The sequence below is a fragment of the Gouania willdenowi genome, chromosome 8 (genome assembly GCF_900634775.1).
Source record: "Gouania willdenowi chromosome 8, fGouWil2.1, whole genome shotgun sequence".
NCBI lineage: Eukaryota > Metazoa > Chordata > Actinopteri > Blenniiformes > Gobiesocidae > Gouania > Gouania willdenowi.
Genome location: NC_041051.1, coordinates 7,392,098 through 7,415,300, shown reverse-complemented (window position 1 = coordinate 7,415,300; position 23,203 = coordinate 7,392,098). Strand labels below are relative to the sequence as shown.

The 23,203-nt window shown below is 39.2% G+C and overlaps 1 protein-coding gene across 1 annotated transcript in view; it reads right to left on the bottom strand.

Annotated features, from left to right (window-relative positions):
* The window catches only part of LOC114468267 (voltage-dependent calcium channel gamma-4 subunit-like), a 37,820-nt gene that overhangs the window by 3,914 nt on the left and 10,703 nt on the right, over positions 1-23,203 (bottom strand). Inside the window, exons 2-3 of the mRNA XM_028455055.1 lie at positions 1,844-1,927; positions 536-676 (exon numbers count right to left, since the gene is read on the bottom strand). Coding sequence (XP_028310856.1) covers positions 536-676; positions 1,844-1,927 — 225 coding nt within the window. The remainder of the gene's footprint in view (positions 1-535; positions 677-1,843; positions 1,928-23,203) is intronic.

The following is a 23,203-nucleotide window of genomic DNA, read 5'->3' as shown; positions in this document are numbered from 1 at the left end:
ACTGGCTGCAGTATAGGTCATAAACCCCACCTCCTGAATTATAATAGATGGAATGTGGGTTAAACTGTAAAGTTAAAATACTCATCACATAATTTTTTTCCAAACCTAAACTAGGCTGTGATCATTAGTTATTATCACCCTACATTATGTTCAAGTGCTCATTATTCTGTGAAGTTTGTTTTAAATAAGTTATTTGAGGTTGAAAAACAAGATTTTACATATACTGTATGACGATGGTTGACAGCCACGGGTTTTGAGTAGCTCTCTTTGTGAATAGCAGTTACATCGTGAAGGAAAACCGAGACGTCATATAACTAGATATTTGAGTTGAAATATATTGTGTTTTTTTTGTTAACCGGACTTTACTGAGCAGACTCTGGCTCCAAATGACATGAAATTTGCAAGATGGAAGCGCCCCTAAGCACAGTATTTTGGCTTCAAGAACGTTGAGTGGGAACAGCTACAGCTGGTTTTAACCCCCGGCCCTCGTGATTGCTCCTCACTGAAAGCTCTGCTCACACTCCACATCTCTTACCTGCAGCTACAAAAAGGATGCCAGCGCTGAGGAGGACATTGTTTGTCTTGCTGTAGACTCGACCAATGCCGACACACAACCCACCGAGCATCAGCAGGATGGTGCTGAGGATGGGGAACACGCTGGAGGCCCGAACTATACCTGCACAAATGATCAAGACAGGACTGAGTTAAGGAGCAACTTTAGAAAAGATGCGCCATTAACACACTTTAGACACAATCCCTTTGTGCAAATCCACCTTATGAGACTAATTCATCTCCTCTCAACTCAGATTTTAGCTTCAAAGTCCTGATTTGTCAAAGTTTCATTCATCAACTGTGAAACGCAGGGAGAGCTTTTGCTGACATTCAATTATATTTGAGGTAGTGACTCAGCCTTTATTGTGAATCCAAAGGAGTGATGAACTTATTCAGCTGTAAAGACTTTTGTTTGACCCTTTTCTCATTTAGTCTGGGTAATGGGCTGAGTTTGGGCTTTGTCCAATATTCAACAAGTCATCTTTGTTCTTCTCCCCAAATCAGGCAAATGATTTAAAAGCTGTTATTGAAGTAAAGATGCTATTACAGTGAATAATTGAATTAACTCAATATAGTATATAGGTCATTTAAAACATTAAAGTTCTTTGTGTGACACCAGGTACGCGGAGCAGAGTTTGCACGCTCACAAAGTTTGAGCTTCTTCCTGAAGTCTGCTATCATCTCCACTGTCTTTAAAGCGTTGACCTCCAGGTTGTTCTGGCTGCACCAGGACACCAGCCGGTCTGTCTCCCACCTGTAGTCTGACTCGTCTCCATCAGAGATGAGACCGATGATGGTCGTGTCGTCTGCAAACTTCAGGAGTTTGACCGACTATCTGACTATCTGTCAGCATTGCCTTTCAGAGTCAGAATAACTCCTTAGAATCAGTATAACTCTCAGTATTAGCCCTCGGGTATACAGTAATTCCGCAAGTATAACCTCACGGAGTAAGTAGAATTTATATAGTAAACTGTATTAAGAATGACTAACGAAGGGGGCGCTGTGTTCACTGTTCCAATAAGTTTGAATGGAAAAATCAAGCATTCAAAGCAAAACAAAAACACAATACAGTATTATAGATCTTGAGAAAACTACATTTCGAAAGAAAAACACGAGGGACATTGATCTATTAAAACTAATTCCAATTCTCTATTCATGTCCACATTCTCAATAATAAAGCAATTTCCGTTTGAAACCAGCTCCCATTACAAGACGCTAAAGGTCAGTGAGCTTCCAGCTGCACAATGGAAGATTCTCAGAATGCACAAAAAAGATCTCAGCCAACACTTACGTAGCAGGTATTCAGAGCTGTCTGTGTCGTAGTCATTGTCATCAGGGAAATGGTTGATCCTGTAGCAGCTGCCTTGGTTTATGCCTGCAGGAGGAAAAATGAGAAACCGAAAGGTGAATTACTGTCCTTTGGACATAGATTTTCTCAAAATGAATTTGTCTCCATTCAGGCTGAGCTTAGTGAATGATATGTCTGTGGGTGATACAGTCTGTGCAGCTGCAGGTTATAACCACATTTTTGTTATTAAACTGTGCAGCATGGAGGTCTCATAGGTACAGTAAGTGATGGACTTTTTCACGTCTTTAAAATACTCCCTGTGAGTCAGTGGCATACAGTCAGGGTAGGCAAGGTAGGCAGTGCCTACCCAAGAATGAATTGATATTTTGATTATTTGTTTTAATTATAATATAATTATAAATGATTTATTTTTCCATTCCTGATAGCCTACAGTACCTATAAGTTTCAAAGTGTCAGCATTTTGTGCTTTTCATAGCTCAAATTACTAAACATTGCTATTTCCTGGTATGGCCAAGACATTGCACAGTCTCACAACCGCTGTAAGACAGGAGGAGGCCACACCCTCTCTCAAAAGCACATTGCTGCTCTGCCTCTGTTTCCATAAGGTGTTTATATGTTTGCGCATGCGCAGTCAGTTCCCCAAGATGAAAACCATTTACGTAAAAAGGCAGCTCTTTGGACATAACCGTGCTATGCTAAATGCTATACGTAAGTTCACAGTGCATTAGTGAATTGATACAGCGAGGCCGCTGCTGCTACGTTCTCTAGCGAGTAGGCGGGATAACACAACAGGCAGGATGACAGCGCTAGAGACGATAGAGAAACTTTCTTTAGAGGAAAAACGACAGCTTTTAAAAGATGGGAGACCAACACCTGAGTTACCAGAGCTTCAGCAAATGTAAGGTCAGAAAATTGTTGGTATTTTCCACAGTAAAATGAAGGATTGGTTTTGTGGGTGCACCTCACTGAGGCTGTTCTGAGTTGTTGTTGTTGTTGTTGTCATTTTCTCCGTGTTTCTGTGTTTCCAACACAAACAATGGATGAGCTGTCGTGTCATGAGATATATGAGATGATTTTGTTGTAAATTGCACTATGCAAATAAAGTAAATAATTTAATTGAATTTACTTAACGCTTGCCAGCAGAAATATATGAAATTGTCATTGGGTGTTGACATTGGTAGTCTCGATTTGCAACTCCCTGCCTACCCAATCCTAGTGCTCACAGCACGTCACTGCTGTGAGCACAGACAGAGAGACAGAGATCTTGTCCATCTTTCATTCAGATATGTTGTTTATGCATCTAACAAGATTCCATGTACATGAATGTTCATAATGTGGCCCTCGGATTAGACAATCATATTTTTGTGGCCCCCGCTGTGATAGAAATTGCTCTAGGTCATTGTTGACTATCTTGCACCTTTGAACTATCTTTGACTGATAGCTTAGGAAGCCAACCGTAAATCCTTTTACTGAAAGATCACAGCTCAGCGCACACATATTTGGGGAAGTTGTGGGAACCTACGCTGGTGTGATCACGATTGCATTGCCTGTGGGGATTTGATGGCTAGTGGTGCGTGTCCAAACCCTGCTCCGGTGAATCGTTGAGCACCAGCAGGAACAAGAAGTCCATTGTTGCAATAAAGGAAAGTGTGCGCTGGAAGCCTTTAATGCCAATGTGTGAGAAAGAGATAGACACACTGAGGGAGAGGTTAAAGCTCTCAGAAGCTTGTAGCTGTAATTGAGAGGGAGTGTAAACAGAAGCAACTTGTCTGGAGAGAGAAGGGTGAGGAGTGGGGTTAATGGACGTCCATGAAGCAAAAGTGATGATGTTGGGAGCACTTTGGCTGTTCATTCAACGTTTGAGACTCACATAGTCCCTGCACACTCTTTCTGCACACAATTTCCAGATATAAGTGTGAGAGGCAGGCAGTGCAATGCCCTCATTTACATGACTTTTAGATGCAGTTGGTTCCTGCTGTCAACCTTGTGAGTGAATCCAACAAATCAATTCCAAGCATTTGTTTCTTTTTGCTTATTTTAAAGCTGATATCCGGAGTTTCTGATAAATCTATATTTATGTATGATTCTTTTGAAATGCGAAAAAAATACCTAACTAGTCTTTTACTATGGTCTACTGCTGGTGGTCATTTATATACATTAATGTATATAAGTCCCGCCTACCGTCCTATAGACCCCTATACAAATGGAAACGATCGCCGAGTGCTCCCAGCCAATAGGCTTCGACTTCCTGTTTTTGAGACTGTCAATCAAAGTGAATGCTGAACTCTGCACTGAAACAAGGCCGCGTGTCACAATATTAAACAGGTAAATATGATTTTGGCTCTTACCTGACCCATAGACCTATATCAATGTGACCCAACGCGACCTTGTTATGTTCTGTGATACGCATGCAGAAAAGTAGAGGTGTGGCTTCTGGTAGATTGGCAGAGGTAATGGGAGGAAGGGACGCTGTTTAGGGAGGGACACCGAGATGTTTCTCAGAAATGACAGATAGCAGCTTTAAGGTCAATTCATGCTCAACTGTCAACACTACTTATCCACTTTGTGTTCATCATTATTTATTGATAGAGGGACGATACACTGAATTTATGATATAATGCGATAGACAGTAATGGGCTCACAATAACGATACCATTTTTTAACAGGAAAAAGACAAAAAAAAAATTGGAAAAATAACCATGCTTTGATTTGACTTTAACTCTGGACAGACTTAAATGCTTTGTCGGGTTATGACCATTTCAACTCATGAGGAAAATATGAAATAGGAACAAACTTCTGCCATGTGCTAAATCTCCTCTTTGCTAGATATTCACAGTTATCTGGACCAATGATCCTGATAATAGAACCATTTTAATTCACACTTTAAAGGCTTGGAAGAAACTTCTCTCCTCATTAATAACGATACAATAGGTCCAAATGTATGGGCACCCCCGTTTTATTTTTTTTTTTAAATCGTGATGAAATGTGCAATCTGACCCGATCCAGATTCAGTTAGGTAAATGAGGATTTTAAAATTTTTGAAAATGATCCAGAATCAGTATATTAAACTTGATCCCCTCTAAAATATAATAGAATCTTCCATGAGGTAAGGTCTATCTTTGGTTACATTTTTTATTACTTTTGATGTAATCATGCAAACAGACCTGAGAAAATAATAGCTCAGATAAGGTAATAAAAACAAACCTTAACAATCTGGTGTGTAGTAAATCATTTGAATGCTTTTATCTGAACCCCCGCAATACCACTCATACCCTCAACTTTTAATATTGCAACATCTTGTCAAACAATGTATTGTCCCACCTTTATTAACCATGTTTCTGTATGCATTCAGAAAGTTTATGAGTACTAACCAAAGAGGACAAAATCAACCAGTAACAGAGAAAAGGAAATATTAAGCAGGACTTTTTTGAGACAATTTTTCCAGCTTTGGGCGAACCAGGCAGTTGCCTGGGGCGTCATCTGCTGGAGGGGTGCAAAAACTGAAGAAATGAAAAAAATAAAATAAATGAAAGATACAAATAATAAATTTCAACCCATCCTTCACATTTACGTGACACTTTTACTTTTAAATAAATAATAAAAAGAACAGAAAATCTCAATATGAAAAATCTATGTGCTGACCCGTTGACCTGCTCACTGTTTCTAGTGGTAGGTGAGGTGGGGGAGGGGCAGCGCATCCCAGCTTCTTCAATTGATGGTAAAAATGACATCTTTTATAATGAAAAGGGCATTCAAGAAGTCAGGTGCTGCTTTGAGAAAGCGAAGTAAGGAGGAGGAGGAAAAACTGGCACAAAGCAGCGGTATGTAACTTTAATTAACTACTAGTACAGTGCCTGTCGGAAGTATGTATTCATGTGGGAGCTTAAGTAGAGTTCTCAATTATGGCAAAATGAGTATGTGTTTGAAGGTTGGATGTACCAAAAGGTGTACATACTCTGTAGTGTTATAAAGGGGTGTATGTGCGGATGCAAAGTAAGTAGTGTGCAATTTCCCTGGTTTATTTCTATGAAAAATTGATAAAGTTTGCACCTTTGCTGCAGTTGAAGTACAATCTGATAAAAGACACATACATTTGTATAAATAAAAGTATTTATTTAGCATTTAACATTTTTTAGTGCAGGGGTGCTTATCATCCAAGGTTAGTAATTAATATACAAACAGATGTAACGTAGCGAGCAGTATATCAGTGTGAGTGCGGCTGCTCAGACAGCCCCCCCCCTTCTCTGGTCTACCCCTCCATCCGGTGTAACTCGCGTTGATTTAAAAATAAAATAAAAATAAACATTTTGAAAAGTAATAAGGAACAGTCAAAAAGTATGTTTCCTCAAAAGAGAAGTCCACAGGAGCTCAAAACTTGTGAAAGAGACTTAAACTATCTTCCTCTCTCTCACTCGTGTGTCTGCTTGGCTGTGTGGGTGCACGTCTGGTGCATGTTCACGTAGCTACTCAAGCTCTTCAGCGATTGGCTCTGGCCGCACACGTGACTCTAGCTCGCCACTGTGACTGGCTCTGGCACGCACCGGAGCGGAGCTGTGCAGTGATTGGCTCTGGGCGGTAGACAATTTTATGAAATTATTCATTAACTGTAGCATTACAATACAAACAAATGCGACGTTGCACAGCTTTGAACCAAGCTGCAGCAATGTAGCAAGGAGCTCTGTCTGTCCCTGAACACCAGAGATATTTAAGGCACAGGCAGACAGACAGACACATAGACACACAAACAGACAGACAGAGATTCCTTGCTTTTATAGATAGATGAGATGTTGATTCTTTAATTTTGACTAACAGCAGCAGAAAAGCTAAGCTAGCTGTATTAAATAAAATAGCAGTACTATACTGTCATTACTACTACTAAAGTTACTTCTCACAGCCAGATTCCCTAGCTATCATAACCCCAGAGTAGTTGTAAATGTCTTGCAAATGGCTGCCAAGCTGACATTGGGTGAATAAAGTCAATTTAGGGTAAAAGCATCAGAACAAAGTAGTGTTGTACGAGTCAAGACCGGTCTTGGTCTCGAGACCAAATTTTAAAGGTCTCGGTCTCGTCTCGGACTCGGAAGTATTTCGCTGCCCAGACTCGGGATTTTCCATCAAGACAGTTTTAGACCAGGACTAATTCCTGCTGTTTTTAAACTTTTTTATAATGTGATAATAACACGGAGAAGAACGGGATAAAACAATCCTTTATTCATTCTTTAATCAACCCCGTATAATGACCGCAACCTTCCTTAATGTGACTGTGTGACGTGTGTGACACACTCGCACACACAAGCAGGAGAGAGAGGCAGAGCTAAACATGTTCGCTAACTTGTTGGTTGTGAAATCTGGTTTCACGAACCACAAAGAATACATTTGTAAAAGCAGAGCAAAGAGGAAACACTCTGCGGTGTAGGTGACCAGCCATGTTATTTCTTGGCAGAAATGCTTTTAAACACTTGCTGTACATTCAGCTGACATAAAATTCTTGCTTTCAAATATGTAGAATAATTGTGAATTTATCAGTAGCAGTAGTAGTTTTAGTACTTTAGTTAATTTTTTGCAGGCAACTTTTTTGTCCGTCAAATGTTTTTAAAAGAAACTAAAACTAAAGAGAGAATGTTATATAACGGTCGAACCTTGTCATAATTTTATTTATTTATATACTTTTTAAAATTCAAAAAAAATGTTTATGGTCTTGGTCTTGACTCGGTCTCGGCTCCCGAAAGTCTTGGTCTTGTCTTGGTCTCTGTGCATTCTGGTCTCGGGCAAGTCTTGGTCTCGGATAGTGTGGTCTTGAACACAACACTAGAATAAAGTAGAAACACCAAGAATGTATTGGAGGAACCTTAAGATAAACTCTGTGTTTATTGTACGATTGGCTGTTGGCTCCAATGAAACCTATTTTCCAAATAAATCAATGTTTATTATTTGCATTTTTCCAGGAGCAATGAAAAAATATTTGCAGCCACAACAGGAAGCCTGCATCACAAGAGGCCTCACAGTTTGTACCTGAGCCTTTCTGTGAAGAAAAATGTAAATGTATTAAATTTTGGAATATGACTGAAGTAGAATTACTTTTCATGATCTGTTTTTATTTCTAAATACAATATACATTTCATTTTTGTATATCATACTATAAATAAGTGCTTTGAAGGTACAATCAATGCAGATTAGTCATTGTATGTTGTTTTGTGTTCTACACAGCGACATCTATTCAGGCAGCAAGCAGCAGCAGAACATCTGCTCGTGAGACACAGCTTCATCATCTCCCTCTAGGTTATTTGGAGAGCCATATTACCCAGGGCCATTTTCCAAACATAATTGCTCCCTACCAGGTAATCCAGCCTAATTAATCTTTGTTTCAAGCACTTTTACATTAAAACAAATCAGTGAAACACAAAGGGGGGTATTCTACAAAGCTAGAATACCTCCTATCGCGCAAACTTCCGGGATTTAATCAGTGTGCGCTGTCCTACAAAACTGGCTAACTTCTTACGAAGCTAAATCACCATGGTAACTTAGGCTGAACGACTAACCTGATCGGGATCAGGTTTTGTTCTAAGGATCTTAGCGAGAACTAAAGTCCCGCCTCCTGACCAATCAGATCTTGTAGACAACAAGCTGTCCAATAAATGGTGATGTGTGACCACGTCACTGTGTGGATCTGATGTGACGCTGACAGGAGAGAGAATATTTAGACATCAATGCAATTCTTTCATGTACCGATGACATCCTACAGGAAACATAGAGATTTTTGTCCGCTGGACTGATAAAGTAAAATAAGTCAGCTGATAAAGCTGATAAACAGATCACTGATAAACCCTAACCCTAACCCTGATAAAGCCTGCATGCATTGTGCGCTTTCAGACCGATAAATTAATTCATTCATTCATGTATTCTGGGGTGATGCAAAGAGCCTCAGTCCAGTAAGATAATTTGAAATATAAATATATTCCATCTTTTGATTTAGGCGGGTCTGCATGAGCACAGCATCAGAGGCACAGGCAAGTGTATTCTTCGTGTATAATCTCACTAATTTAATCATTAACACTCATCAATTCCTACATTAATTACTTTCTGCTTTTACTGCCGCAACAGTGTTGTTTTTGGTCTGAATTATGTGTTTTAATTTTTCATATTTTTAAAGTATTATTCCTCAATTGTGACGTAAGTTGCTCTCCAGTTTCTCCGTGATTGTGATTGGTCAGATGCTGTAATCTCCACCTCCGTGATGGAGTGCACCAGTAACCAGGCTGAAATCAACACGTTTAACTTAGCTTGTTGTAATCTAGATTCGTAGGACAGCTTCTGTCTGACGGACAATGTTTGGTTAGGTGAAGCCCGCTAACGGAGATAAATCCCAGGATAAAATTATCTGGCTTCGTAGTATAGGCCCAAAATGCTTCACGGTAAAAACAACAATTAAAAACAAGATTCTCTGTCTAATTTGCTCCTGTAAACATAGTAATATTTCATTGTTTTATATTTAAAGTATGTTTTAAAAAAACAGTTGGATATGTGTAGTTTTTGGTTTGCACCAACAGCAGAAGCCACAAAAGGTCTTCACATTAATGTTAAATACAGCCAGCTTTGCTCCCTCATTTAAAAAAAAAAAAGGAAATATTATAGATTTGGGGTAAACAACAAGTGTATCCAGACTTGTTCTATTACAGCTTATATAATCCGTCTGGTGAACAGTTACATCCTCTTTCATCAAAGCAGGTTTTCCAGCTGAGCGTTTGCACTGTATGTAAAACCCTCTCACCAACTAATTATATTCGGACAGAAAAGACCTCAACTCCCTCTCCCATGTGCATAAGGGTGAGCCACAAACTAGCACTGTCTGCTGCACAGCTTTAAAGGCCACTCTCACTCCCATTAACTAGGTCTGCTGCCTAATATGGGACATCAAAATTAATTAGTGTCATATCATTGAGTGGAAATGGAGCACAAGCTCTGTGTCTAGTCACTGATGGAAGAAAAAAGGGGCTTTGGACTATATAAAGCATCAAGGTGAGACTTTGTGCTATGTGTGGGGGTAAAATAAGAAAGTGGATCACATGATTTAATGGCAAATAAAACACCTTTATTGCTCTGTAAGCAGGAAAAGATGCAACACTGGGAGCGCTAAATATCACTCAGATATGACAGATTTGAAGATAAGCAATAGAATTGCTCTTTAGCTATGAATCCAAATTGCGTGTCTGTGTGTGTGTGTGCACATGTGTTGTGTGCATGTGTAAGCTTTGGGACACAGCAGTCATGAAATGAAGTCTGAATACTGACTAGATGGGAAGGAGGAGGAGGAGGAGTGGAGCTGATATTAAACAGGGGGAAAGGTAGGAGGAAATGAAACAACAAAAGCACAAAGAAGAGGAATGAATGATAGAGATGGAGAGAAAGATTGGCCACAATAAAGCTGGAGTCAGTGAGTGCATGACAACGGATGAGCAGGTGAGAGAGAAACAGGAAAGGCCAGAGGAAGCAATAAATGCCTAAATGAGAATTTAATGATGAACGTGAATCATTTGTCTCAGGTTTTGCTAACACTGTTGTTTTGACAGCAAATTTTTATTTAGTTTTAGTCAGTCTTTTGACCAAAACACCACTAAAGCCCTATTCGCACAGGATTAGTTTTACCTATAGGGACCACATGCGATTTGTAATAATTGCATTGAACATCTGTGATGTTAATCCCGTATGAATCGGCCATGTCAGCAATTTGTAAAGTAATTATATATACTATATTTTGCTGAACTCCGAGGTCCAGTGATATTACTAATCCAATGTGAATAGGCATTTCTGTGATTATGACAGAAATGGGCGGGATCTGATGCGTGATTACGCGTTGTTTTGTTTCCGGTGTCTGAGTTTACCTCGTACTGAGATTGATTATGAGCATATATGCGGCATGCAACCCTAACCCTAACCGTAACCCTAACCCTAACCTAATCCAATAAACTAATAAAACATGTATCCGTTCACTTTGAAAACAAAAATAAACAAAACTGAATTATTATTATTATTTTTTTTGAAAAAAATTAATTTTACGGTAGTGCGCATGTACATATATGCTAATAATCGATCTCAGTACAAGGTAAACTTTTTTTTTTTTCGTTTGTAGCCTTCTATTTAATACAGCTGGCTAGCGCTAACAGTAACACAGCACCGAGCTGTGGTCAAAAGACTGCAAAGTGGTTTTAACATCAACTCACACACTTTTTCACATTTTCAGATGTTCGTAAATTACAGCAAAATCTCAGGCTTCGGTTATCCAGTGTGAATACGCCACATAAAAGCAGATGTTGGGGGGTCATTTATTTATTACATGTGGTCCCTAGGTAAAACGAATCCCCTGTGAATAGGGCTTAAGGGTGTAACAATTCATCCATTCAATCGATGAATCGATTTATATTCCTACTATCCAACTACAAAACTACATCGATCTGTGCTCGGCAAGTTGGCCTTCCTGATGACATTAATCGATCTAAAATAATTTTACAAGGTAATCAATCAATCAATGCAAGGAAATAACATGTTGGATTTAAGCAAAGCAGAATTTTAAGGATGTGTTTTAAAAGCACTTTTAATATCAAAGACGTTACTGTCTATGACGTCACGTCGCACGCCAGTAGACAACAAACAAGAAGCCGGTGAGCGAGAAATTGATTAATAATGCATCTTTGGGTCCAGTATGTGAAAACAGTTTGGTTTTAACACAGAGATGTTCGAAAGGAGTCGCTCACTATGTCCACAGTGCACCACCAGGACCTTCTGACAGCGTTCACTGCCGCAGCGTAGCACATGTAGTGTTAGCTCGTTAGCATTAGCGCTGAAGAAACCTCATGATAACCATCAAGTGAAAATGAAAAGTATCAGGTTTAACCACTGCTCATTTAATCTAAACAAACCTAATATGTATTTTTATTGAGTAGTGACAATGAGAGCAGAAACGTTAACATCCAGTTCATTTAAAATGAAGTGTTGGTTGGACTTTATTCAAATAAAATGGGAATACATTTGCTATTAAATGCTGTTTACTTGTTTGTGTCCATAATTAACTTATAGCGTCTGCCGCACAAAACATTCCACAGGTTTTGCAGGATCAAAAAATGTCCCCATTCGCGTCATATGCGTGTTTGAAGTGAAGCACTGCCCACCAGCGACACATCCAACTCGGTGAGTTTCACTGCCTGCTAAAGCGAGGAGCTGCACTCCTTTTTCTCCTCTCATAAACATAAACCACCAGTGAAAAAAGCCGGTGTGATTAGCAGCTAATGCTATCTTAGCTCAGTGCCGACTTTCAAAGATGAAACTACCGAGAGAACTTTTACCTGCTACTACCACTCCTCGCTGATACTCCTCCATGCCTATTCCTTCCTAGTCCGGTCCCGGTAATAAAGAATCAGAATCAGAATCAGAAGAGCTTTATTGACCAGGTACAGTTTAGAACAATACAAGGAATTTGACTTGGTAGTTGCAGTGAAAGAAGACACATCAACACACCGGAGCAGCCATTTGCGGCGCCCCCATATTTAGGTGAAAAAGGGATCAACAACAGAAGGAGACGAGGGGAGAGGGGAAAAAAACTGCCAGTTTGAAACTGATTTCCCTAAACAGAGAAAGCAGTGTGAAATCAGGAAAAAAAAACGCCTCCGCAAACATAAATGTAAGCATGACACAGTCAAACAACTCGAGACAATGGCATGTGGGAAGGGTTGGGTGGGAGGTTGGCTGGGGGAGGGGGTCGGGTGGGAAGAACAGCAGGATTCCAGCCATTTGGGGACATGAGCGTGCTGCCAATGGGCGCCGCAACCACGCCTCCATGCAGCTGCGGATGGGTGGTGGGGAAAGATGGCATTTGAAGTTGAAGACCTGTAGCTGCGTTACTGACAACCAGCTGACGTGTGAAAAAGTTCAGCATCAACAGTTCCAGGTGGGAATGTAGGGAAGGAGCGGGGGGAGGGAGTGGGGGTAAGAGCCGCCATCTGCAGAAACTTCCTGGTGATAAGAGTTGAGACAACCTTGGCTTTAGCCTTGGCTGGCTGGGGAGCCGAAAGGGAGATAAGCAATGTGATTTGATACAGGCTATGTCAATTTCCAATAGCCTTCTGTCCTGGGTCTCTCTGCTGTAATCCAATGAGTGGCCTAGTTTCCACTTCCAAGCCGGGTCTCCAACTTCACCAAGTTGTTGAGTTGTTGAGAGAACAACTATTTAGTTCCATTATTCCGGTTTTGGATGAGTTGCAGAGAGAGGCTCTTGTTAAGCTCACAAGACCAGACAAAGCAGCAGCTGGGAGAGAGATAAGAATGGAAGGGAGGGAGAAACAGAGTGCGACTGTCCTCGTCGAGAGAAGCAAGAAGAAGCGTGTCATACAGCTCCAGGTGGTCACACACAGCTTCTACTACATGGTTGAATGGGTGAACAGACCGGTGTCCTTGTTGACGGCCTGATGTCATCGTCAAACAAAGACTGATTGGCTTTCGTCATGCGAAACAGTAGCAGGAGTTCAATATTTTCAACTCTTGCGTATGTGCGAATATGCTTAAATTGGAAGCACGTTCACATGGCCAACGCTCTTGACTCGCGGATTGGAACGCATCGCCACACAGGAAAGATTTTGCATCTGGAACGCGTCTATTCATTGATTTTGTATGTAATCTGGATGTACGAACATTTTGTGACGCATCCGGTGTGTACGCAGCATTAAGCTTACAAGGTTTTAATCCAGAGATGAGCAGCTTTTGTCACAGCAAAAATTTGAGTTTTCCAACCCGAGGGCCAAATTATCAACATTCATGTCATTGTTTAGAACGAGGACCAATCTGAGCATTATTACAGAACACAACAAAGGCTTTAAATGTCTTTGATGTTGTTTTGTGTATTTTTGCTGTCATTTTTATGTATGTTTTGTTGTCGTCATTGTTTTGTGTCTTTTTGGTGTCATTTTGCGCAGTTCTGTTGACTCTGATATGCAAGAGTTCAATATTTTCAACTCTTGCGTATGTGCGAATATGACAAAAAATCGGGAGCGCGCTTCAGGTTCAGATTCAGGTATTTATTTCAGTCATACTGGTTAATTTATTATTATGGCTAAAAAGTTCCTCAATCAATTTGGATGGAATCGTTGTAAATTAACCAATATCGTCCTTGAATTGAATCGGCAACAACTAATCGTGCTTTGAATTGAATCGTTGCTAAAACTAGCCTTAGTTAAACGAGTCAATCAAATGGCATTAAGATTTTAGTCAGATTAGTAAGATTATAGATTTTAGTGAATTTTGAAGCTTTTTAAAAAAAAATTAAATTAGCATTTATAAATCTGATATGGGATGGTATTATTGTTTGTAAATACACACAGACAGATCTGATGTGATCAATGTGTGTTGAGTTCTGATTGGATTCAGTTTTTATTAGTTAATACAAATATAAATACATGTTGACATTGTTTTTGTTCACATGTATAATTTTTTTTAATTTGTCATAGTCGACAAAATCTATGACAAACGTTTTTAGTCAACAAAATTAACACTCACTAAAAAAAGCTGTTAAAAAGAAATTAAAATTAAATGAATTAGTACTTACTAAAAAAAAATAGGAGGATCTGAGATTGTGACTGTGTGATGACAAACCAGGGAGTAATCTTGCATTTCATGGGAAATAATGGGTTTCCTGGGCGTGTGTAAAGATGTAAAGGCCCATGCAGAGCATCTCCTCCTCCTCTCCATGGCAACCCCTGTTAGTCTTTGATAGACTCATTTACATAAACAATCTCCAAGGAGCATTTTCGACATTTACACTGTATTTTGATAACACACCACTTCAACATCACCTCCACCAGAGTGTGAGTACACACACACATGCACACACACACACACACACACATGGACAGACACGAGGGCACACAAACATGTGTACACACAGGCGTGTACACATGCTGAACTAGAAGCAGCTGTCACAGCTGTGGCGCTACTGGCAACAGGATGATGCACGTCGTCATTACTTTGAATTAACTCAGCTCAGCCGATAGCCAATAAGAGCGAAGCCTCAGAGGAATACACCAATAGCATTGTCTCATCAAGTCATTGCCGGTGTCTCCAGGAGTCGTCTGTGAAGGCAATAAGCTGCATGGACACATGCCCACACATCCTCATTTTGTACTTCAATAGTTCTGCTTTAGACTGATGAAAAAACCAAACCAAAGTGACATTAAGATGATATTTTATCAGAGCTGCACATCCTCCAGAGGGTGATTTACACAGTAGAGTTGAAAAACAAACAAGGAGGGCAGCATCTTGTTTTGTTGCCCTTCTTTTACTTTTATCTTCCAGTGTTTCAATGTGAAGTGGAAGGTGAGAATATTGCTGTGGGAGAACGCGTACAGCAGCTGGGATGACTGGCTTTTTATAAAGATGTATAATGTAAAAGCAGCGAGCCTTGATAACACACACACAGACACACACAGACAAGCATGCACAGCTCACAGCAACATAACCACTGCTAGGCTAATGCTAATGCTAGACTGATGCTCATTGTTATGACTGAGGTTGTACAGTATACAGTATGTGTGAGTTTTTGTTATCTGTCAATGCTGTGTGTGTGTGTGTGTGTTTGTGTGTGTGTGTGTGTGTGTGTGTGTGTGTGTGTGTGTGTGTGTGTGTGTGTGTGTGTGTGTGTGTGTGTGTGTGTGTGTGTGTGTCTTCATTGACAGCTTTACATCCAATCATCCTGGATTGCGTCCCTGCTGAGCTGGAAAGCATAAGGAGACAGATCCTTACAGGATTGGTTGAGCCTGCATAAAAATATAGTTTTCACAGGGAATCACTTCCTGTTTATTGTATTTTGTCCTCTATGGTTCATTATGTTGGAGAAGAAACATGATTATCAAATAGATTTTTTTTTAAAAGACGGTGTATTTGTTATCCTAAGTTGATGTAATGTACGAAGGAAACTGAATGATTATTTAATTTCAACCATATAAATTCTAACTTTTATTTGTTTTTTATTGCTTATATGCTTTTGTACATGTACTCTTATCTTGCACCAAACAACACTATAAGTAATGAATAAGTATGTATAACTTGTACAAATATATTGGCAACTTCTATCATAGCGGGGCCACAAAAATGGGTTTGTTTGCTTGGAGGGTCACATGATCATTTGGCCCCCGAGCTGACAGTTGCTTATGTCTGCACTAATACATGTTGTATTAATTAGGAAACGCACCTACAATTATCTAATGGGTTTAATCCGTTCACTAATGTTAATATATATATATATATATATATATATATATATATATATATATATATATATATGGCTTTAAACAAGGTAGAGACGGTAAAAAGGTTGTCACCTTTTTCATGCCGTTGGTGTTTGCATGTCTGTAATTAAAACTAGCATTAGGAGGCCACAGTGCAGGGAGAACCACTGGCATGGAGTCTTAAGGTCTAAATCAACGTTAAAACAGGCCAAAGCCATGTTTAAAAAAGGCCAATTTTTTTTCGCCGGAACGCATCATGTCACTAAAGCAGCCCTATTCAATTAGGGCCCGAAAGCAACCCTTGAGTGGCCCGAAGGCAACTGCTGAATGACTTGGGTCCGAGAAGTATAGAAAAACATACTTTAGTAACACTGACATGTTCTTACAAAAATTCCTACATTATTACAAACAGTGAATATTCTATACAGGTGAAAATCTCAGCATGTCTTTTTCTACCCTGAAACGAAAAATCGAAGAGGAAAACCGTCGGTTTAATCCTTCATGGACAGACAAGTATTTATTTATTTTACCACCAGGTCCGAACGCCAAACCAATGTGTTTACTCTGCAACAAGTGCATTGCAGTGCTGAAAGACTATAATGTCCAAAGACACCATACTGAAAAACATGCCGCATTTTGGACAAACTTTACCGAGGGATCTCATGAGAGTGCGTCTAAAATTCAAAGTTTGACTTCGTCTTACAACTGGAGCTGTACTACAATGAAGCGGACTTGCACAGCTCAGGAAAGAGCCACAGCAGCTTCCCTTTGTGTATCATGGATCTTGGCAAAGAAAAAGAGGCCGTTCACAGACTCAGAAACTGTGAAGGACTGCATGTTGGCTGTCGTGGACTAAGTCTTTAAGAAGAGTGTGACATCTGCTATCAAACAGGTACCCCTGTCTGATATTTCCAACATTCGCAAGGTTGACATTCTCGCCACAGATGTCTTCGAGACGCTGCTAAAAGAGCTCAGAAAAGCTGATAATATGGCTGTAGCAGTAAATGAGTCAACAGATAGAACTGACTGGGGGTTTCCACTGGATACTTCTCCGCTGCGCCACGGCACTGACCCGGTTTTTCTCCGCTGTCCGCCGTCCGGTAATCCACACCGGTTGTGTTTTTGAGTGCGCCGCGGTGCACTCCAGTTGAACGACTGTGACGTCACGAGACAGAGGAGTTCTCACGATAGTTATATAATCGCGCAAGAACGCAGTTAATTGTATGTGTTCTAAACCCAACAATAAACAGATAAACAGGTCAGTGTTCCTAACGAAGGAGAACAAGAAGGTTGGACTCTGGATTTGTCAGAGCCACATTTTTTATCAACAGCCAACAGAGAAGAGATAAAACTGCACCAGTAAAACATGAACTAAATCAAAGTTGCTGCAGTTTACGGTGTAGTTACAATATGAGAGGAAACAATGTCGTGAATGTGATTTTGTTTTTACACATTATGACGTTTTGGTAATGTAGTTACTTGAAATATGATCTGAAGTGTTTTATTTTGAAAAGCAACCCAATTTGTGCCTAATTTCCTGTTTAGCTTCATTTGCTCTGTGCTGATTGATGCGTCGTGCTCCGGTGTCCGCCAGAAATAGAAGTCCTGCGTATATTTGGTGGAGGGCACCGGACTGCCGCATCTGGGAAGGAGCAAACACGCACCGCAGCAGACCCGGTGGAAATTAACACATAGATTAAAGTGGAAACCTATCAGCTCCAGTGGCGCGGCGGTGACGTAACGCAGCAGAGCCGCATCCAGTGGAAATTGGGGGTGACACAGCCCAGCTTTGCATGTATGTCCGTCTTTTTTTGATGGAGACGTTTTCAAAGAGGAACTGCTGGGCTTGTTACCATTAGATGGACAAACAACAGGTGAGATACTGTTTGAAAAAATATCATCATTTTTTGAAGATAATGATCTGGACATGAAGCGCGTGTGCATGCTTGTTACGGATGGAGCTCCATCCATGGCTGGAAAAGTTAGCGGTTTGGCTGCACGTTCGTCCATTGTTGCGCCTCAGATGACAACCCTGCATTGTATTGTGCATCAGACTGTATTGTGCGCAAAACTGAGTGATTATTTTAAAAAGACAATGGACAATGTGATGGCTATAATAAACTTTAGTCGCTCAATATTGAGCCTCCAACATCGCTTATTTCGCCAGCTGTTGTCGGAGATGTCTGCGGACAAAGTACTGGAGCGTTTCTGTGATCTCAAGGACGAGATGACGGCTTTCCTCCTCCGAGGCAAGTTAAAAAGAGCGGAGACATACTTAACTCAAATATTGGACGACAACTTCATGGCTGATGTGTGCTTCCTGTGTGACAGATTTTTGCAGATATAATCACAAAGTGCTGTACAGAGTTGTGGTAAAAGTACAAGTGCAACACAATAGAATAATACAACAACAGTGCATAAATATCATAAGAACAGCAACATTAAAGGACGAATGAAAATTAAAATCCAGTTAACTAAAAGCTTTTCTGTAAAGTGTAGTCTTCAGCAGTTTTTTAAAAGTGTCCACACAGTTGAGCTCCCTGAGAGACTGGTGCAGGTTATTCCAGAGTCTGGGAGCTACAGCCTGGAACGCCAGGTCTCCTCTGGTTTTAAATTTAGTTTTTGGGGTCTTTAGGAGACCCTGACCTGAAGACCGAAGGCATCGCCCTGATGAGTAGGGGCACAACAAGTCCGAGATATATTTAGGGGCCTGACCATGTAATGCTCGGAACGTGAGAATTAATATTTTATATTCTATGCGAAACTTAACTGGAAGCCAGTGCAGAGTAGCACTGGCTTCCAGTGTGGGATGTTCTAGAAGCACCAGTTAAAAGTCTGGCAGCAGCGTTCTGAACAATCTGGAGTCTGTTTAGGGTCGACTTATTAAAACATGTAAAAACAGAATTACAGTAGTCAATACGAGATGATTTACATGCGTGTATGACCAGTTCCAGATCTGATTTTGATAATAGATGCATCACTTCAATTCAATTCAAGGGATGTTTGTAAGAAGAATGAGCTTTTTACAATAAACTTTTACACAGAATATGTACCTAATATGATGATAAATTTGTTTTGATTATAATATCATGATTTATTCATGAATAACAATGTTTTTAAGGCGGACCCGGTTTTGTTCCGCCGACCACAGTTTTGCTATGTTACTGCTGCTGTTTTTTCTCATCCTCCCTTTATCTGCTGAGGTTCCAAGGGGGGCAGTATGTGTGTGAGTGTGAATGTAGCGTGTGTGCGGAAAAAAGAAAAAAAAAAAGAAGTTGCTGTTTACAAACAAGTAACTACGGTTGCATGATTTTTGGTTCAGAGTTGGTTGTTTCAAATTGAGTCATTCAAAGTGAAGAGTTTTGCTCTGTTTGAATGGAAATAATTTCTGAAATGAAGTTTCCATGGAGCACTGGATTGTTTGGTATTGTCTGGTTTACGTATATTGGAATAACACACAACAAACATTGACGGTTAGAACAGAGACACATGAGAATTGTCTTCACCTTTATTGTGATTGTATTTTTGTTACTGTAGGTTGTCTGAATTATTCTGTTTCTGTCTGATCAGCGGAGCGTTAAGGAGATAGAAACTGATAACCAGTAAATAAAGCCAATAAAACTCTGTGAACAATAACTAGGAATAAATAGTTGCTCTCTGGTAAATATAGTAGCTCTAACTACAGAAACAATGGTAAACTTGGTGATATTGTAGCCACACGGACACATTACGGACACATTTGCTCCGTCTCCGGGATTTGATGACGGCCGTTCGGTTAAGTCTGTTCTGTTTCTAATAGCTATGTGTCCGCGCAGAGGTCCGTGTGTTTAGGTTTCCGTCCATCCACTACTTTATTAAATAAATAGCTTTGCTTCTAATCCTGGATTGGACCAGTGTGACGTCGCCGGTAAATCGCACATGTACAGATCGACTGGTATTCATTTAACAAAATTAATTTTCTATTTGCGTGTTCTTGGAGTATTTTAAGCATTGGAATGGTAAATTATGATGGTGTTAATAATAATGCAGAAAACATGTAAGTTAATATTGAGACTAATTGGAAGTGACACGACAGCGTCAGCGTCAGTGTTAGCTCTGGTGATAAACATCTATCAAACAGATAAATGATGCTCTACCCATGAGGTTCATTACAGACAAACAACTAGTTAGACATGTTCACAGTGAGACAAACTCACTTCTTCTTTAACACATCACCTATTAAACTTTACACATTAGTCGCTGAACATTACAGGGTGTAGCGGAATGTTCCGTTACCCATTTGGACAATTTATGTTCAGGCACTCCTGCGGGCAGCTAAAAGATCTTGACACTGGACCAATGTCAAGATCCTTTAGCTGCCCTGCAGGAGTGCCTGAACATAAATTGTGTACAACAATAGCTGCTCAGAAAGGAGCCTGAACAGAATTATCGACACACAGATGGAACTTAGGAAATAATGACAACATCCACTTATTCTGGTAAAAACTCACTTAGGTCATAGGGTGCTACAACATAACGCCATAGTGCAAATCATGGTTTAGTGAAAACATAAACATTTCTGCCAGAGGGCTGCAGGATGCACACTAATTGCATTTATTAATTTGGAAATCATTTTTAGCCAATAGCATTTGATCTACATTTAATTCAAGTTAGAGTTAAATTGGACACGTTAGGTATTACATAAACAAATAAATAATTAAATTAACCATCTTTAAAAGACATGTGTCCAAGTATCGCAGATAGGATTTCATTAAAGATGCTGCAGATTTGGTGTTTAGATTGTGATGTTTATTTCTAATAATGATAATAATGCAAATTAAATAAGAAGGTGGCGTTTATAAATCTTACATAATTGTTACAATCCAATGACATGGTTTGGTTGGTAAAGAGCAGTTGATGGCTGGTATAGTGGGAACATGATGACTCTCTGTGAAAGTGTTTTTTCAAAAATGAAACAGTGATATGGATTTAAAGAGGTAAAGTGTTGCATGATGAAACTTTAGTATTTCCTAACCTTTAAGTAGATGCAAAGTCTTCCTTAATTATCTTTCCCTCTAATTTAAGTAAAACTTGAAAATTGAAGCAGTATTTCTGTGTGTATTAAACTGGTAGCCCTTTGGATTATTTCGTAACTTTGAAGTAGCTCATGGTTTCAGAAAGGTTGGTGATCCATGGTTTAGATCATAAACTAAAACATTTCCTTTAATGTAGTGTAACTGTTACCGTGAAGTTGTGTTGGTTTGAGCAGGTTACATGTAACTTGTCCTTCTGTGTCTTTGCTTGTGTGTTTGATTTGAAGAATTTCAAAAGAAATCAGTTACATTACTTAATAAAGAACTTGCGCATTTAGTCAAGTTAAAAGCGTTTAGAGATTGTTTTCCAAGTACGACATAAAAGCCTTCCTTTGGGTATCATATCACTTCTTAAACAAAGGCAAGGAAAACATAATTCAAGAGGGATTTGTGTTTTTGAACAAAATAAACTTAGAACAAATGAAAAGGGAAGATATGTTTCTGTTTATGGTGTTAAAGTCTGGAATGATCTCAAGGATCACTTTAAGTTAATGAGTTCACTGTCTATGTTTAAAAATTCTTTAAAAAATGAAAGGCTTTTCACCTATTGAATAAGTTTATAAGTTGATGAATGACGCTGTTATTGAGTTGTTTTCATATCATGATGTTTGGAAATGGGCTCAGATAAGCAGATACTGATTCAGCTCCTTCCATTTTTGCTGTTTAAATGAATGTTTATTCTTTGTATTGAATTGTCTATGTTGGAAGACAGCCAACAGCCAAGAGCAAATCAATCAATCAATATTAGGAGTAAGTTATTGATTACATTTTTGTCAGGTAATTTGTAATTGTGCTAGATTATTAAAAAAGAAAAGTTACCCACCAAACACTTTCCCCCACGTTTAATCTAGATACATCTTCCAGTTATTCATTTGTATTAGGATAATTACTTAGCACCAGAAAGATAAATGAGTGAATTGTGAGAATAAAATAGTCATGGACAAATGTTATGAAAATGTGGATAAATGATGGATTGCTTAATGAGAAGAATGTTGGTCTGATGGTTTGGGATGAGATTGTATTCTGGGTGAGTTTGTTTGTAAAGTACGTGGAGGTGTTTTATGACTGTTACAGGAAGTAATGAAAAGAGATGAGCTGAGGAAGTTTATGTAACAGAGATGTGGATGGGATAACTGGTGAAGGAAACAATGTGTCATGAAGAAGATTGGAATTCTCTAAAATTGTATATATTCACAAATAACATTTTGTAAAAATAAACAAATGACCAAAATAATTAGAAATATCACAAAAGGCTAAAGATTACAGCAAAAGGGAAATGTTGTTTAAACTCACAGACCAGTATTTTAGTAGATTGTTCTCTGCACGAGTGTAAAAACAAATACAAATTCTGTCCTTTGACCTGAAATTTAGTAAAATTTTAAAATAATACAAATACAGCCTGTTTTGCTTCAGCAACTTTGGAATTAATTTTACTCACACAAGTTGAGCTTTATTAATTTGTTTATTATCCTTTACACTGAGGAAAATGTAATGGGTTTATTTTAAGTTGGTCAAGTTTCTGATTTAGAGTTGAATCAAGCTCTTACAATGTATGGTGTGTACAGGTACCTACTACAGGCCACTGAGAGGAAATGTATGTGAACCTTTTGTGTGTTGTTTCTCTAATATGTTTTTCCTAGTTTCTACAGGACACAGAGTTCTTCATGGATGTGTTTGAAAAGTTTGAATCGTGAAATGTGTTGACGGGTCAGATAAACAGGACCATGTAAGGACACAAAGGAGATGTCTGACTAATAACAGGTGACATGTGACACTGACGTGGGATCCCATGACTTGACTATGACTTTGATAAATGACCAAAGATCTGAACAAAAGGATTCAGGATGCAGCGGGAAAGCTGTGTTCATAAAATGTAGAAATGTTCTTTTCTTTTTTCTATTCTTTCTCCATCTATATTAACATACTAACCTCTTCACTGATTCTGTTGGAAATCAGTTGTTTGGTTTACAGGTTTAAATGTTTTGAATGTTTAAAGGTTATAT